Here is a 16,364-nt window from a genome sequence, read left to right as displayed (position 1 = left end):
AACTTGGGGTTGCCGCTGGCTCGTGCTATCACGGAACTGAGACCCCTTTCCCCCGCGTCAAACAAGTCTCCAACCCCGACATTAGCACCAACAGGAACCACAAATAAAACACAAACACCCATATTATATTGGCGTCAGCAACTGCAACTGCAAGTGCAACTGCACCAGCATCAAGTACGTATTAGCAATTTGAAAGTTGCTAGAACATAGTGTTTTGTTGCGTTTAATCTAACACTTATCTCGGTTCCACCCCGTTTGTGAAGTTGGTTCGCTCATTACTCGAGTACACACTACTCGCTACTCGCTACTCCCTACAGAGCACAGATATTAGAGTATCGGCTTATTATTCCCTTAATCGGATTTCTCCTACGGGGCCGAATAGGGCACGGCCGCACGCTATCATTGCATGCCTACCAAGGTACGCTCGAGCGATGTTACACGCAGAACGACCTTAGTGTTGTTAGTTCCTTATTCCCGATATTCAGGGGATTCTCACCCCACAACTTCCACATGTCCACAACCCCAAATACCACGACGTAACTGGTAACCTGCAGCTAGTAACTGCCAGGGCCAGGCACCTATGATACTCGGATACTCCTCGTGGCGCCGAGCCGCCGAGGATGGTGTTTTCCCTTTGCTAATTCCCTGGGGGCTTGGAGGTTTGATAGGCCATGTGTAGATTGCTAGCATCGAATGATGGAAGCCTCCCTGCATCTAGAACTGCCGTCTATCATATGGCATGGTGTTTAGTGTTTAGCGTTTACTCCAGAAAGCTCGGTGGACGCTTTCCGTCCTTTTTCGCCCGTTTCAAGAAACCCCATGGCTCTTTCTCCCTCCATATCTTTCGCCCACGACGGCGCTGGAGCGACAATTCTGCCTCGAGGTTCACCACCAGATTGCTGTTTAAGCTGACATGGAGATATTTCGACGGTTTGCTCCTGAGGCGCCTGAGCCTCGAGAATTTCGGCAGGACAAACCAATACTTATTATGAGCTGGGTATGTGGGCTTGAGCACCGTTAACATCTCCTTCCCTTTTCTCGTATCTGATAACTGCTTTAACGTGCCTACTGCACTTCCCACTTCTCAAAGATGGCTCGCGATATTCGACTGCCGTTTTCCTCAATTATCATAGCAATATTCCCTGACTCCTTATATAGTGGTGTACGATCTATGCAATCACCGCCATATTATTTCGAATTATCGGGCGATATGTCAGGACGGAGAAGATATACCTTGAAGATGGGCTTATGCTTCTGGCCATCGTGCCACTCCTGATACGGATGGCCTTCGTACACGTCGTCCTCCTCTTCGGAACTAACAACACCATCAGTACATCATTGTCGCCAGAGAGGATCCACCAGCGGGAAATAGGAAGCCAACTGGTGCTAGCCGCGCGGGTGATGTACGTCACGTAGTAAGTCAACTATCTTGATCCCATGAGGAAGCCCAGAAAACAGCACTCACAAGATTAGTCTTTGGGCGATAAAATACAGCACAAGCGTCTTCCTCTCCAATCTTACCCACTCCACCTGGAAATCTTCCCGCCGGACCATCTTCCGCTCATTGCACATCTTCCTGGTTGTCACATATATAGCTACCATCATCAGCGTGCTGTCAGCTTGCCAGCCGTTTACGCACTATTGGCAAGTCGTCCCAGATCCGGGACCACAATGTCGACAAGGATATGCTTTTCTACTCGTCATGGGTATTCTAAATATCCTGACGAATCTAGCGCTTGTGGTTCTCCCCCTCCCGATGGTGTTGAAGTCCCAGTTACCAAAAACACAGTATGACTTTTACACCCTTTCAAAAGCTCCTTTTTGCACTATTGGATGAACGGATTGAATAGAGGCTAAAAGGAACTGCAGGAAATTCCATATATTCATTCGCCTTTCTCTACCGCTGATTAGTGTAGCATTTACCCTGTACCGTAAGTGCACCGAGTTTGTTTGACACATTCTTGATATGCCGTCTATTTTCCCCTCCACTCTGTATCGATTTGGTTACTATCTTTACTTGAACGAGTGCAGTCTCGGATTAATTTTTGGCTCATATCCTATCTCTCCTAACCGTCCTCCCATAACATTTATCCCAACCGCTGTACTAATACCAGCTCCAACCAGAAATCCCCACAGTCATCGACCAACATGGCCTCCAACCACGCCGCACCCTCCTCGCCTCCATAGATATGCTCATCGCAACAGCCGTTGCCAACGCCCCAGTGCTCGTCTCACTCCTCCAAGACCGCGGCTTCAAGAAAACTAAGTGGAAATGGGAAGTGGCTCAAACTGGCAGCAATGGACGGGTTTTACGAAGGGTCAAAGTAGGTTGGGAGCCGAAATCGCAGAATGAGGACGTGAAGAGTATGGATAAAAGTAAGGAGCGGGCTCCTGCGGAGTCCCATGGTGGACTGAAGGAGGAGCAAGGGGAAATGGAGATGGATGACTTGAAGCCATTACACGGGCGGGTTGGAAAGAACCAGGTAAATGTAAACGCGGGTGTGGGCGTGCCCGAGAATGTACAGCTGGGTGGTATTAGTGTTGCGACTACGTGGGAGGTATCAGAGGTTCCGAGATAAGTCGTGACAGTACATATACTTTATTACATAGCAGATATATTAAGGATGAGGCGTATTTATCACTGTACAAGTATGCACTAGAACAAATTCGATGCAAAGCTCTGGGGTTGCTCCTAACCGGATTCCCCCTCCCATTTGCGCAAACCCACGTCAACAACTCCCCTCTGCAGTTTTGCTCCTCCTTCCTTCTAAATCCTTACATTTCCCATCCCGCAAATGGCCACACGCCCTAGCCACCCCAACGTAGCGAGAGCAACGAATTCCATGGCAAAGCGACTCCCCGCATCACTTTCAAACTCAATCTGCAGCCCTTTCGGAAACGATGTGAGCTTAAAAGAGCCAGGGTTTAATGAGGTAAAAGAGATTTCAACCCCCGAAGAACACGTGGGGACCGTACCTACTGTTTAAAGCCTTTAGTGGAAAAATTGTTCAAGTGTTCCTGCCGACGGGCAGGGCTAACTACAATGGACGCAAGGCTGGGGCGGAAGTAGGTGATGCGAGGAGAGCACAAGGCATAAAACGAATTTTAGTTCTAGCTAGGGCGAGCGGTAGCATATAGTACGGGCGAAGGAGGTTGGCTGTTGAGAACGATAGCGAGGATGGTTACGCCGAGTTGTCCGACTATGCCCAAATCGACCGGAGATAATGTTTAGAGAAGCCGTTGTAGGCATACATAGCGAACCAAGGCTCTTCTGATCTGTTTTATAGCGATTCGTACGTGGTGTTGGGGTGGTTAGGAACTGAAGTTGAAATGCATGAGAGAGCTAGGAATATACTTTTGAGTCCGGGCAGGTAGTCGAAGGGATTTCTGCCGGTTGCGCCAGCAGAAAAGTGGTGGACTAACGCAAAGAGAAGACCCTCGAAGCAAAATACCCCGTCCATTGCCATTTGACGCAATTGATATACATCACGATTCCTGCATTACGCGTCCATAGTTGCTTCGGCGAGCTCATTGCTTTTTGGGTAGGAGAATGACTTCCGAGCAGAGATCCTGGGAGCAGTAGGGCTCTCCCACATGCTAAATCTGATGATAAGAACGTAACCTTTGGTCAATAGAATGATGGCCTAGGAGACAATCAAGGGTGGTATGAGACTGCCCGCCCAAGTCATGGCGAGAACCATAATACACGAGCTAAATACCAAGAACGGCTAGCCCCTGGATTCAGCTGTGAATAGCCTTGCCGTAAGGCCCCGGAATATTTGCCCGGCATGTAAGTTTCACTTATTTGTTCCAAGTAGTTCTGGCTGAAGCACGAAATGTGCGAGTATCAGGCTAATGAAATTAATGGGAAGTTGATGATGAAACCGAACTCCAACCATAGGCCCAATCCAATATCTAATTCCAACAGCAACGGCATTGATTGCTTTGACTAGATTTATCCTTGGCACAACAGTTGGTATAATCTAATTGCTAATGTACAAGACTCCTAGAAACCTGGGAATTGATGATTTGAATGATCGAAAACACTCTTAGATCTTTGGGTCCTATTCGGAGAGCGAAGCTGATCTGTATATATTTAAAGAATGAAACGTGACAGCGCAAGACATGGTTTGACGAGGGAGAGGCGATCGTGAATGCTTATAGTGATAAGACCCGTGCCGGAATGGATAGGAAGCGGGCTGGTAACAATGAAATAAACCAACTCTGAAGAAAAAGTAAGTAACTATGAAATGAATTTAGAGCAGTAGTTGCTACAAATATACCGAGATAGTGAAAGTGGAGCGTAGCGTAGATATTATAATTGCGAGCAGTATCTCAAACGTAGCAATCACTTGATGCTGCACACCCGGAGCCAGCTTGTGATTCCCGATTCAGCTGCTCCTGAAACAACCTCGGTACTTGCAGAGAGCACTTATTATAGACTCGGTAGCACCGTTTGTGTGGTAGCCGCGGTAATTCGCCAATTATCCATTGTAGCTGATAGCATTGTTGTCGCTCATTTGCTGTTGTTACGAAGAAGTTGAAGGTGGCTTTCACAGGAAAGTTGTATAGAATAAATAACAAAAACAAAAATACTGTTTACCTACGCAATGACTAATCGGATAGACCCTCCGAACGACGTTGATTGGTGAACTTCTTGGTGACCCAAATACAGTTAGTGCTGCGGGGATACCCGAGCAACCTGACTAACCACTTACAGACCACTTACAGCGTACGTATGGGTGACCGTCATTTCATAACCACCCAACTTCTCCAGCTTCAGATGTTTCTACTTTTGGGCCACCTTTGCGGAAACAGCATTACCCGTGCACGATCCTGTGACTCTGTGAGAGAGTACCAGCTTATCACCAATATCGGTCCCAGTAGCTGCCAGACTCTCATGACACAGCGCGGCACCTTCGATCGGTGGTAGAGGTGCTCCGTATCTGTCCACATTAGGAAGAGCACTCCGCGGTGAAGGAGGTACCTGTTCCAATCGGGGTCAGTTTTGCCCTAAAAGGCAATTGTAACAGCTGTAAGCATGGTCTTTTGCGGGAAGCCATCTGGAGGCTGTCATGCATGCAGAGCGCGAAAGACAAGAGTAGGTGCAAGCCGTAACTCATATTTTGGGCGGCTGGGACGCCCCTATGCTGGAGGGAAGCGCCACAAATCTGATATAAGCACTCTCATTGACAATTTATAGTGTGACCAAGTGCCGGAAGGGTGCACACAGTGCAAGAAAGCTAAGAGGGTCTGTCCTGGGTATAGGGCCCCAGGGGAGTTGATCTTCCGTGATGAGAGCTCCAACGTGGCTCGGAAGTTCAAAGCAATGGAAGCCAGACTGAAGGCTTCAGCCCCCTTACCCTTGGTCTCTGCCGTCAGTCCTCTAAGCAAGGAACTTGTCCCTATCAATGACCCCCAGCAGGGCCGTTCTTCACTATCAGCCTCCTATACTCTGCCCATGAACTTCGAGGACCGAGCTACTTCGTTCTTCGCCTTTAATTTCATTATGGATGTGAACGGTCCCAGCAAGGGACATTTCACCCGTGTGCTTGATCTCAGCCGAGCCCAGGACTTGGACGAAGCCCTCATAGCAAGCATGAAGGCGGTTGGTCTAGCGTCATATTCACATAGAGCATGTGCTCCTTCGCTCATGAAGAATGCTCGATATCAATATATGAAGGCTATCCAGCTCACTACCGCCGCTCTTCGACATCCTGACGATGTTAAAAAGGACAGCACGTTGATGGCAATTGAGATCCTTGCCCTTTTCGAGACGGTGACGGGATGTAAACAAGACTCCCTCAAGAATTGGATAGATCACCTCAATGGCGCAGCTGCTGTGATCAAGTTACGCGGACCGGGCCAAGTGCAAACAATTGGAGGCCGGCGAATGATGGTGCAAGTGACCGCTGGTCTACTGGTTAATTGTATTCATCAGTCGAAGCGTGCTCCGGATCATATTCGGGAATTTATGAATGAGGCTTTTAAATTATCCTCCTTCGATGGAGGACCGGGATTCAAAATCCAAGAGTCTATGTTGAAATATGCAGACCTCCGTGCTAGTATCCGAGAAGGAATATTGCAGGGTCCCCAGGATGTTCTTTCCAAAGCCTTAGAGCTAGATGGCGTACTTCTCTCGATGGCCACGGATCCCTATCCTGGATGGCAGTATCAGCTAGTTCTCACGGATGTTGATTCGGATGTCATTTTTAATGGCAGATACCATGTTTACTACGACTACTGGATGGCTCTCATGTGGAACGCCTTGCGAATACAGAGGATCATGGTGAATCAAACCATCCGAGAAGCTTTGCTTGATGGCTTCTCGTCCAAACCGCCGATTTTTGCTGAGCCGGAATACAGTGCTCAATACCAAGTGTCGACGGACACATTACATGAGCTACAGGCCGATATCCTAGCCACTGTGCCCCAACATATTGGACGAGGTAGTCCACCACGAGGGCTTTCGCTAGATCGTATTATGCGGGATCCATCCGGGACCGATTTACCTCCAGTTCCCATGGTAGGCGGGTCATTTCTGATGTGGCCTCTTTGGTTTGCCGGCATCATGGACATCGCGACAGATGAGGTTCGATGTTTTGTTGTTAAAAACTTGCTGTCCATTGGGGATGTTCTGGGAATTCAGCAAGCCCACGTTCTGGCAAAGTTGGTAAAGGAGAAAACAGAAGTTGAAGTTTGGAAGAAAAGGTGATCAGATTTGTGCATGGCCGCGTATAGATATCGAGCTTGGGGGATTAAGAAGTCCACTAAATGCTAATGATACAATGCAAGGAGAGTTCGCTATTATTTTGAGGCACACTGATAACCCATTGTGGGTTTCATCGATGCCAAAAAGCAAAGGAGCGTCAGTATCCCTTTCGAATCGCGACTAAACTCGCTAGCTTAGAGCTGGAGATACAAGACCGTTTTTGAAGACGTCCACCACTATGTCTCTACCAATAACGGACATATTGACTACATTTTCTCCTGGCCGCCGCTGGCAGTATCGCTAGCATGGGATACATTGATTGTCCCGCTATCAGCTAGAACTCCCCAAGCGGCTAGGCTTAGCGGGGAAGATGCCAGCATCGTTCTATCAAATCTCATCCACCACGGCTTGGATCACAAGAGATGGGGTTTCGTTTTCAAGATGAGCTGGCCTCCGTGTCTATCAGGCTCGGTGCAGTCCAGCCCGTTCCAACCAATGATTGATCCCCTCGCCAGCGGGAGGATATCATCTCAGATTGCCATACCTAAATACTTGTCGTACTCGATTCGCCCGTGGCTTCCGACTTGTTACTACTCATTATACAATGTTACCCCATCATGTGCCGCTCGACTTGCCGTTTTGGCAAAATCCTCGGAATGATCGGACACCTGGGCGTTCCTTGCCAAGTTTTACCAACCTCGGGTCTAGGCCAGCTTGCTTAACCGTCAATTTCCACACATTCGGATATTCGAAGGCTATGAAGCCCCAAAAATGTTAAATAACAGTCACTTCCTCTAGTGGCTTATTATCTGGATGTCGTTGCGGAGGATTTGAAAATGCAAATATAAACGGAAAGCAAACGTCTTTATGTTTGTCTTTGGCCGTTCTGGCTTATTTAGAGAAGATTTATCCGTCTCACCTCAGCAATTACCAATAAGGCAAGTTCAAGTTTTAGGTCATGTCCGCTACACAGCTCTTGATTGCTTCTCTACCTTACCTAAGGTATGTACTCCAGAGCAGGATAACTGCTTACTAAGTTCTTTTGTTGCACATCGCACCCTTCTACCCGGATTTGTTAGCACAGAACAGTGGAAGAGCCACAGTCTTACGTTTAACCAATTTGTTGCATGTCGCACCCTTCTACCCGAAATTGTTAGCCCCGAATAATGGCTACAGTATTAAGATTTAACCGACCTGTTGCACATCGCACTCCTCTACGCGAAATTGATAGCGCCGAATACTTTGTAGTAGCTACAGTATTAACTGACTTGTTGCATCTGTCTCCCGGAATTGTTAGCGCCATCACTTTGGCTATCAGTTTTAGTCGATTTGTTGCACATCGCACATTTCCTCCCCTCTCGACTCGTTAGCGAGCATTCGCGTGGCGTTGATTTGTTTGTTGCACATCGCACTTTCGCTCTCCCCTCGCCTCATTAGCGAGCGTTCGCGCAGGCGTAGCGTGGCGTCGATTTGTTGCACATCGCACATTTCTCTCCCTTCTAGCTCGTTAGCGAGCGTTCGCGTAGCGTTAGCGAGGGTCTTGTGAGTTTTGTTGCATGTCGAACAGTAAAACTTCGCTATAAGGATATTCGACGTACCGTATTTCTTATATTGAGTAATACAGCTATTACCTGTTCTTATCTGGCATTTTTTTAATCTTTTATCAGCTGCTGAGAGCCTTCCCCCTTTACTTATCACAGTTATGCCGAAGACGAGGAGCGCTGTAGTGGTTCTCCAACAAGGTAAAGAGTGGGGTATAGTAGTAGAAGTTACGATGATCTGTTTAGAAATTAAATCCTAGCCGAATAGGACAAAAGTCTTACGCCTAGGAGGCCCCTTACCAAGGTATAGATAGTATAGAGTGTGCGCAACAAGTACCTTACGTTCCTTACTTCGGTAGCTAATAACTCAGCTGATTTTGGCAGAATTCCAGTCTGTCTTCTGGAGCCCGTTGTTTCTCTACTTTTAACTCTGGGTGTGAGCAGCACTGACGTCTGCCGCTTCATCACAACTCCCAACACGGTACCATGACTGCCACAAAGAAGACGGTGAAGACTAATTCCAGCTAATCCAACAGTTAATGAGACAAGAAACACTACCCAAGCAACCAATAAACTACGTGCAAAATTCCCTAGATGCCACAACTTCCACATGATCTACTCAATAGGCGGTATAACTGGAAAGAATTTTCTTGGGAGCATTGTGGTTGAACATATCTCCGCAAACATCCCGATTGTGATAAAGTATTCTCAAAACAAGCCACCGCCAACCATCACTGCGACCCTAAGTATCAAGGCCGGAAGTACCCATGTCCAGAACTAGAATGGGAGAGATGGTACTCATCTATGAGAAGCTGTCCCGTCATCAAAAAGACAGACATTGAAGCATAATATTTTAATGTCCATATCTGAGGCGTTGCAAGATATTGACAAGTTCAGTTTCTATTCGTAGACATGGGCAGGTTCAACACCGAGGCCGACGATGGAAGTGTGAACATCCTTAATGTGAGAAAGGATTTAAGAACATCGGCTATACCCGTAAGCACTATCAAGTCGCTCATCAAAGACTGAGATGTCTATGTCGACATGATCAAGCACTATAAAATCAAACATAACTATCTCGAACCCTTCTAGATGCGTCCGATTAATATGAATTACAAGCGTACGATTGCGGGAAAGCCAAATATAATATGTTGAGTAACAGTACTCGGATTAATTCCTCACGAGCCTTTGATCGGTTTAGGAGATTGTGGAATGGCAGTCAGCTAAGAGAAGCCGGAGTTAAATCATCGCCAAAGTCCGGTGGGGAGTAGACTTGTACTTTTCAGGCGAAGCCCAAACCATGCCGGTTGAGATGATCACCGTGAAGCAGAGCAGATGGCCAGTACGCTGTGGTTATCCGTAAACCCAAATAGATACGCACTATAAGTACCATGCCAGGGCCATTATATGTAATGCTTTATGTACGCCTCTCTACAAATACCTCCCTCGAGTGGGATCTTGTTACAAGAATAAAATATAAGCTTGTAGATCTCGCTTTCCCATCACCAGCCGACCACTTCACAACTGTGAGATGGCGGAGACTTATGACAAGTATCCAATCCAATCTGCTGTTGCAGAGACACTTTAATCGGATAACTTGGCTCACATCTAGAGCAAGTGCCCCGGTTAGGTAGTTGAAGCGCTAAATATCTATGACCGGGGCACTGCATCGGGTGCTAAGACTGGACTCAGTTGGTGAGTCTGAATATGCAGGAAAATTAGTGAAGACAACGCAGACAACGGGCGAGGCCGGGGGAAATGCTGATATTGATATGAAACGTATTTTAGTTTGGTGACTAAAGTGTTGCGGGTGATTGAGGAAGAAAAATGGTGCCTTTTTAATCTAGACATGATATATTACTTTAAATACAGGGCAGCAACTACTTGGAGGAATCTCTTCTATCCGTCAACCTTATGAAACTACGAAGGAGTGTAGGTAGCCCGTGCCACTTTCCACAACGGTTACCACAAACTGGCATTCGGTAGCCCAGCCGACAAAAGTTACTTCTCGTTTCTGCTGCCTCTTGTACCCTAGAATACTAGCGTCGATACGGATGAAGATATTCTTAGGTCGTACATATAATGTTGCGCCACTACCTAGATGGAGGGGTATGAGATAGAAAGAGAAGCGCTCCCAGCTAGAAAACCTGGAGAGGATGTGGCCCATGATATGTCTGCTCTAACTAAGGTATACGTGGAAAGGTATCCAAAAGGCTCAAGGGTGGAAATAGAGCACGATAGCTTTTGCAGGCATAGATGTGTTTGAACATAACTTGAGCAAAGGAGAATCTGGCTCCTCCTCGGACAGGGTCCATTAGATAGGCAGAATCCTTGTTCCAGTATCATGTCACAAAATGTGCAGAGAGATGACTCGCACTTTGGGTTTGTCATGATTTTTGTCTGGAGGAAAAGGCGCATCACAAGATGGGAGCCTCGAAGTTTTCCCTCCTCAACTTCACAAAGGCGCTTTGCTTGTGCGGGAATGTTACCTCTTTCTCCTTCAAGTACCCTGACTCATGTAAATGCGAGATAAACCTGCATAATGTGAATTAGATTCTAAACTGACGCATATCTGAGATCAAGATGACTTACCTCTCGTTGTCAACTCTCGGCTCCAGAACGACGGCATTCGTTCTATAATCTTGCATAAAGGCCCAATGCGCTATGGACGTGGCCCAGCATTTCACTTTATGCTTACCTCTGAATTCATCCTCGCCAACGAGAACATGAAAACCACGATCGTAGTCTGCAGCCTCGTCTCCTAGAAGCCTGCCAAGCGCATCTTCTTTAACCCAGTATATTTCGAAATAACCAAAGGGCTTCCCGTCCCATAGACCGATGACGGGGAAAGAGTGAGCAGAGGTGAGATTTGCCCGGAGGAAGGCATCTTGGGTACTCTCAGGACCTGAACAGCCCCAAAAACTGCTTACTCGAGGGTTGTTCATCCACCTGTTTAGAAGTTGAAGGTCACTCATAAGGGCTGTATTCCCTGTGTCAGCTGCTCGAGTAGGGGTTGTAGAATCCGAAATAAAAGCCTGGGAAATATGCGATGGGAGAGATGATAACGAGGAGCCGTGACTATGGTGCTTTGCTGAACTGTGTAATGCTGTAGGTCCAAGATAGGCAACAGGTTTTGGAGATAATGAAGCAACTCGGAAGGAAAGATATTGGCCTACGCTTGGGATATAGCGGGTATAGAATACCTCTCCTTGCCGGGGGGGCTTTGGACGCACTGGATGGCGTACGCCAGATGTTACAGTGTATTGGAGGGGCGGGGGTGGATAATATGTTGGTAAGTGGCTGCCTGATGCAAATGGACCTGGGGCTGAGGGAGACCACAATCCTGGAGCTAGGGTGCCATTTTCTGATGATTCCGGTTTACTTGATGAGTTGTTCCATTGTTCAGTTCGGACGGGCGAACTTGGACGGCTGCCGTAGGGCGACCCTGCAAAAGGTGACCCCACCGCTGGTGTGAGGGTGAATAGAAAGAGCTTGCCCGGTAGCTGCCAAAAAGCTCTCCTCGAAGTATACATCTCTGACCAACCCCCAGGAGTACTCTCCTCAGGATTTAGTCCCACAGAGGAATCATCCGATGTGATCAATCCCATTCGCTCGAGCTTCGGGAGTAAGTTTCGGCCACGCAACACGCCCTCACGTTTAATATTTATGCGCCATTCTCCCCTTGGCTTCCCGCTATCGGGAGTGTTTTTGGAGGCCGTAGTACTGAGGGTAAGGTTTGGGGTTGGCTGATGAAAGTACCAGTATAGCGACGCCCAGAGCATCATCGCAATCTGCCGCGTGGGGCTTGTGGGGGCATTGAAGTCGCTGCTGGAGGGATTCGAAATCGAGGAGAGGAAGAGGCTGTCATTTTGCAAGGTGGGTTGCCTGAAGGGTCGGATATGGCGACGTTGTGTGGGAGGAGGGGTGGCATGAAGCTCGCCCCCTTCAGCGTCGGCATTGGCTTCGGGGTCGTCGGAAGTAGGATCTTCAGACTGGAGGATCACAGTCCAGCCTGCGGGGAATATATTGGGATGCAGGTTGAGATCGTTGGCCTTGAAAAAGAAGCCGCCAAAAACGGGGATGACGGTCAGGCTCTGTCCATTGGGAAGACGCACCATATCCGGCGCAGGCGCCATTGTGTGCTGTGTGCTTGACAGCAGAGTAAAACAAGCAAACGCCAGTTGAGGAGGAGAAGGGGGGGGGGTTTTGTCTCGACTCGACCAAGGAGTGAAGTGTGGTATGTACGAGGGATGTAAACAAAATAGTCATACGAGTCAAGGACAGGCGCTTCTCGAGTACTCATGCAAGTACTTGATTACCTGCTACTTACTGTACTCTGCTGTGCTCGGAACGTCACCAGTATTTTAGCGCCCCTTTGAAGCCAGCTTAAACGTGACCTCATAATAGGGCACGTGGGCGTAATGCAGGCTTCGTACCTACCAGGAGATACTAACCTAGCAACTCTTCATCTTCCACCAGTTCCTCGTCGTCCTCTTCTACGCATAATACCTGTTACTGTACATCTGTGGCCGCGCCTCCAGCATCGCGACCCGGCAGTCTCTTGATGTTTCTCGTATCGCGCCGGCAGCTCCCGAGTCGACCGTTGAACGAACGCCCGCCCAAAGCCACCCCACGCAGGCGGCGTTGCATACCTAGTTACGACTGCTAAAGTCGTACCACGCATGCTCCTTATCGCCCCCCAGTACGGTTGTGATCAGCCTAGTTAAGGTTGCGGGCCAAGTCCCGTTGGGAGGGCATAACTTATAAGTCTCCTCTAAAATAACACCATTCTGTGCAGACAGGAGACTGATTCCACTTGATAGTCTTAAAAATATCCATGAATAGTGCTGCTGTTGAAGCACATGGCGCCTGAGAGAGAGAATATCCCCTAAGGCCACCACTGTCATTGCCGGTTCCCCCCAAGACACTTCACTTTGTCGCTCTAGCCGGTTCTGGCCGTCTCGTGCTGCCCTAGGTTCATCGGCGTAAGTACGTACTGTACAGGCGTTTAAAATTACAAGGTGCTTTGTCCTGAAGTAAGGAGTGCTATATCCTTGGCGGGCGTTTCGTGCCTTACAACTTCTTGCGGGGGTTTTAGGGCTCCAGTGGTGCTACTAGTGTGTGTTTCCATTGGAGCGAGGTTGATGGGTGTATTGCATGACGCCGTCTATGGACCGTTGGTCTCTGGGTACAAAGATGCCTCGCTGTTCCCCCTATTCAAAGCGGTTCTTACCATGCACTTGCCCTTGTCCCAGTCTTCATTCGAGCTCTGCTTTGAAAGTACCGAAGTAGTTGGGTGACGTACAATCCTCTAGCCCTGGGGAACAGCCCTCGCAGCCCATCTTATTTTTGTCGGGTCACTACTAGGACCAACCTAGTTCCTTTTTTGGAACTTGTTGCCTCCAACTACTTATATCCTTTGAATTACGCCAAAGAATCCAGCCAGGTATGGAGTACTGCATGCCGACCGCGAGGGAACGTTCCATTCCACCTCGCTCATTCAGTGCTGGGACATGCAGCTAGGCTGGCACCCTTCTGTTGCCCAATCACTTTATAGTTCTGCACTCCGCATGATTTACTAGCCGTCCCTCCCCTGCTCGGAACATAGGTAGCTTAATCTCAATCATTTCATCGGCGATTCGATCCAAGTCGTGGCCAGCTAAGAGTACCGCAAAATGAATCCCCCAATGTCAGAAGCTGTGTTCTGGACACACACTTGATTCATATGACGCGGGTTTCCTGGTATAGTCGAGGCCCAATCACTATTTCTATTGACCCTATATTTTACGTCTGCATTTATCACTTTCTCTGGCCCATTCATAGACTCTGTCGTGTCTTCCGTTCCGAGAGCCGCTATCAAGTATTCCAGGCTTTCAATAAAGACATACCCTCGAGTAGGCTTTACCTGGAGATTGGATGCGGTATCTCATCTGGAGTCGGGGAGCCGGGGAGCCGGGGAATCGAGAAAGACTTTTGTCCAACTCCTCGTTGCTGTACTCTGTAGTGCATCCTGTATGAATTCTTAGCGATATTTTATACCCCCACGTTTTTTATTAGTGCCTTTCCCGTTAACTCCTTGAATTCTCGTACGTGTGCCGGTCTGCAATACCTAAATTTACACCTATGCACGTCCTCCTTAGCCTATTATAAAATTTCTACTCTATTTGACCTAAGAGAGCAGGGGGATTGACGGTCAAAAAGCAACCAGAAATGCGGCGAAGAGAAACATGACACACGCTAATTGGGTGTTCAAAGTCTTCCAAGGATCCCAAGAGTCTGTAGAAGCATATGCAGACATGCAAGTTCCTTGTTCTCCTCCTATTCCGTAACCTGCTCAGGGGTAATGGTGAGCATGGGGCCAGGCCAACCCACGAGATGAATGATATCTCTATTGATAACAAGATAGGCCCACTCTTTAGGTGGGCAAACTCCGGCCTGCGGCTTATCCTACTAAACCCCCCACTGCCCATCATTTTCTGCACACTTCCGATTTTTGAGCTAAACCCCAAGGAACCTATTATCGATATGTCCGGCAAACTTCTTCCTTTAGCCATGAGCCAGAGGAAAGAGGAATTAATGACGCATCTCAACTTGGCGCCCACTACATATTCCATGATGGCGGTAAGCGTTGTTGTGCGATCTAATGCTCATCTTTAGATTTCGGTCAATTCCAAAGTATTTACTGATTATTGCCGCCATCATAGAAGGAAACCGATGATGTCTACAAGTGGCTAACCCAGGACAAGCGCCACCTCAAGCACAATGGCAAGCAACAGCCTCCATATGACTGGAGTGACATAAACGAGAAGGCCAAGGATGAGGCAATGATCCATCTCTCCCGATCTGGAAATGCACACACCTCGTATTACTGGAACCTTGCCGCGCCGGGTGATTGCCCAAACTGGATCGCCAGATGGTTTTTGTACCACAAATTTCGGTATAGAGATGGCAGGAACAAGAATTCCGCCAAAACAGATGGCGATCAGTCAAGCCATTGGCCAATGGGGACCAATAATACAAGTCAGCCTTATCCTGAAGCTCAGATGTCGCATCATACTTCGAATTACACAGCTTATGGTTAGTTTCACTTTTATTACCGCCACGTCTAGAAATTTAATCCTTGATGGGATTGCTTTGTAGCTTTTAATAACCTCGGCTTCGACCATCGGACGATGTACCATTCCCCTTGTTAGTACAAAGTTCTGACGGCAGGAAGGTCAAAATACCCCACAATACCACACCACACAAGGTTTGTGCCTAGCCTCGACATGGCTTTGCAGCTGATGCTGAAATAAGCAGCCAAACCATGAGTGCATGCTGACAGACCACAGGGTCTCCATCTGGTACCTACGGGACCAGTGGCACAAGCACGCAAGGCTATATGCAGGGTGGTGAGAGCTATCTTCAATGCCCCCCGGGGAGCTCGAAGGACTACTATGATCCTGTTAGAGACGTGTAGAAAGTCAGCCTATACGACAGCCTCAGCTTGGGATTGGCCATGGGCACAGTGGACAGACTAGTGGTGGATATCTTCTGGTTCTAGGGAACTAGAACTAGCGGCGTCTCATAATCTAAGAACTTCTTTATATGTACAGCACATACACGTGATCCACAGCAGCGTGACCTTCCCTCTATAGCTCGCACTCCTTCTGTCTTTTCGGTCATGTCGTTACTGTAAGACTTTCTCCCAGTGTAATATGAAATATTAACCTGGCCAAGCCCCTCGCTCATAAGCACCTATGTGTTTTTAAAACATAGGCCGCATCAAAGAGGTGCCAACCCTTCATACCTACCTAGACAAATAGGACCTCAGTATATAAATATGATGTTTATCCAAGGTTTCTTCGCCCCCCGCCTACTTGCCTTCAAGGAGTTTGACAGAGCCCAAGGTGCTATGTATTTCCATAAAAGGGAGTTGTATGTGATATATATCGTAAAGCAAGCGTTTGCGTACCTCATTCGCATTTTAAAATCACTCCGAAATGGCAGAAACAGGAAATGACAAGGCACATACTAGAAAGTGCCACACCTAAGGTATGTATACTAGGTAGTTCTGGTAACTTGGATATAAACCCACTCAGTCTTAACTTGGTCCTTTTTCCCCGTTCGCA

General features: G+C 47.9%; 4 protein-coding genes across 4 annotated transcripts; 3 read left to right on the top strand and 1 right to left on the bottom strand.

The window, feature by feature from the left end:
* Positions 1-913: 913 nt before the first annotated feature.
* On the top strand, positions 914-2,579 carry BP5553_01118 (uncharacterized protein; the record flags this gene model as incomplete). The annotated part of the gene is made up of 5 exons (XM_032009741.1): positions 914-997; positions 1,332-1,415; positions 1,609-1,788; positions 1,917-1,931; positions 2,115-2,579. 5 exons carry the CDS (start codon positions 914-916, stop codon positions 2,577-2,579), a joined length of 828 nt encoding a protein of 275 aa, XP_031873795.1.
* Positions 2,580-5,329: 2,750 nt separating this feature from the next.
* On the top strand, positions 5,330-6,715 carry BP5553_01117 (uncharacterized protein; the record flags this gene model as incomplete). The annotated part of the gene is made up of 1 exon (XM_032009740.1): positions 5,330-6,715. One exon carries the CDS (start codon positions 5,330-5,332, stop codon positions 6,713-6,715), a length of 1,386 nt encoding a protein of 461 aa, XP_031873794.1.
* Positions 6,716-10,670: 3,955 nt separating this feature from the next.
* On the bottom strand, positions 10,671-12,389 carry BP5553_01116 (uncharacterized protein; the record flags this gene model as incomplete). The annotated part of the gene is made up of 2 exons (XM_032009739.1): positions 10,671-10,788; positions 10,846-12,389. 2 exons carry the CDS (start codon positions 12,387-12,389, stop codon positions 10,671-10,673), a joined length of 1,662 nt encoding a protein of 553 aa, XP_031873793.1.
* A 2,389-nt stretch (positions 12,390-14,778) lies between these two features.
* BP5553_01115 (uncharacterized protein) lies at positions 14,779-15,712 on the top strand (the record flags this gene model as incomplete). Its single annotated transcript, XM_032009738.1, has 3 exons — positions 14,779-14,874; positions 14,958-15,330; positions 15,585-15,712. 3 exons carry the CDS (start codon positions 14,779-14,781, stop codon positions 15,710-15,712), a joined length of 597 nt encoding a protein of 198 aa, XP_031873792.1.
* Between the last annotated feature and the right edge of the window lie 652 nt (positions 15,713-16,364).

This window comes from Venustampulla echinocandica (genome assembly GCF_003357145.1).
Source record: "Venustampulla echinocandica strain BP 5553 chromosome Unknown scaffold_0, whole genome shotgun sequence".
NCBI lineage: Eukaryota > Fungi > Ascomycota > Leotiomycetes > Helotiales > Pleuroascaceae > Venustampulla > Venustampulla echinocandica.
The sequence above is the reverse complement of the archived record's forward strand: the minus strand, read 5'-3'. Positions and strand labels throughout refer to the sequence as shown.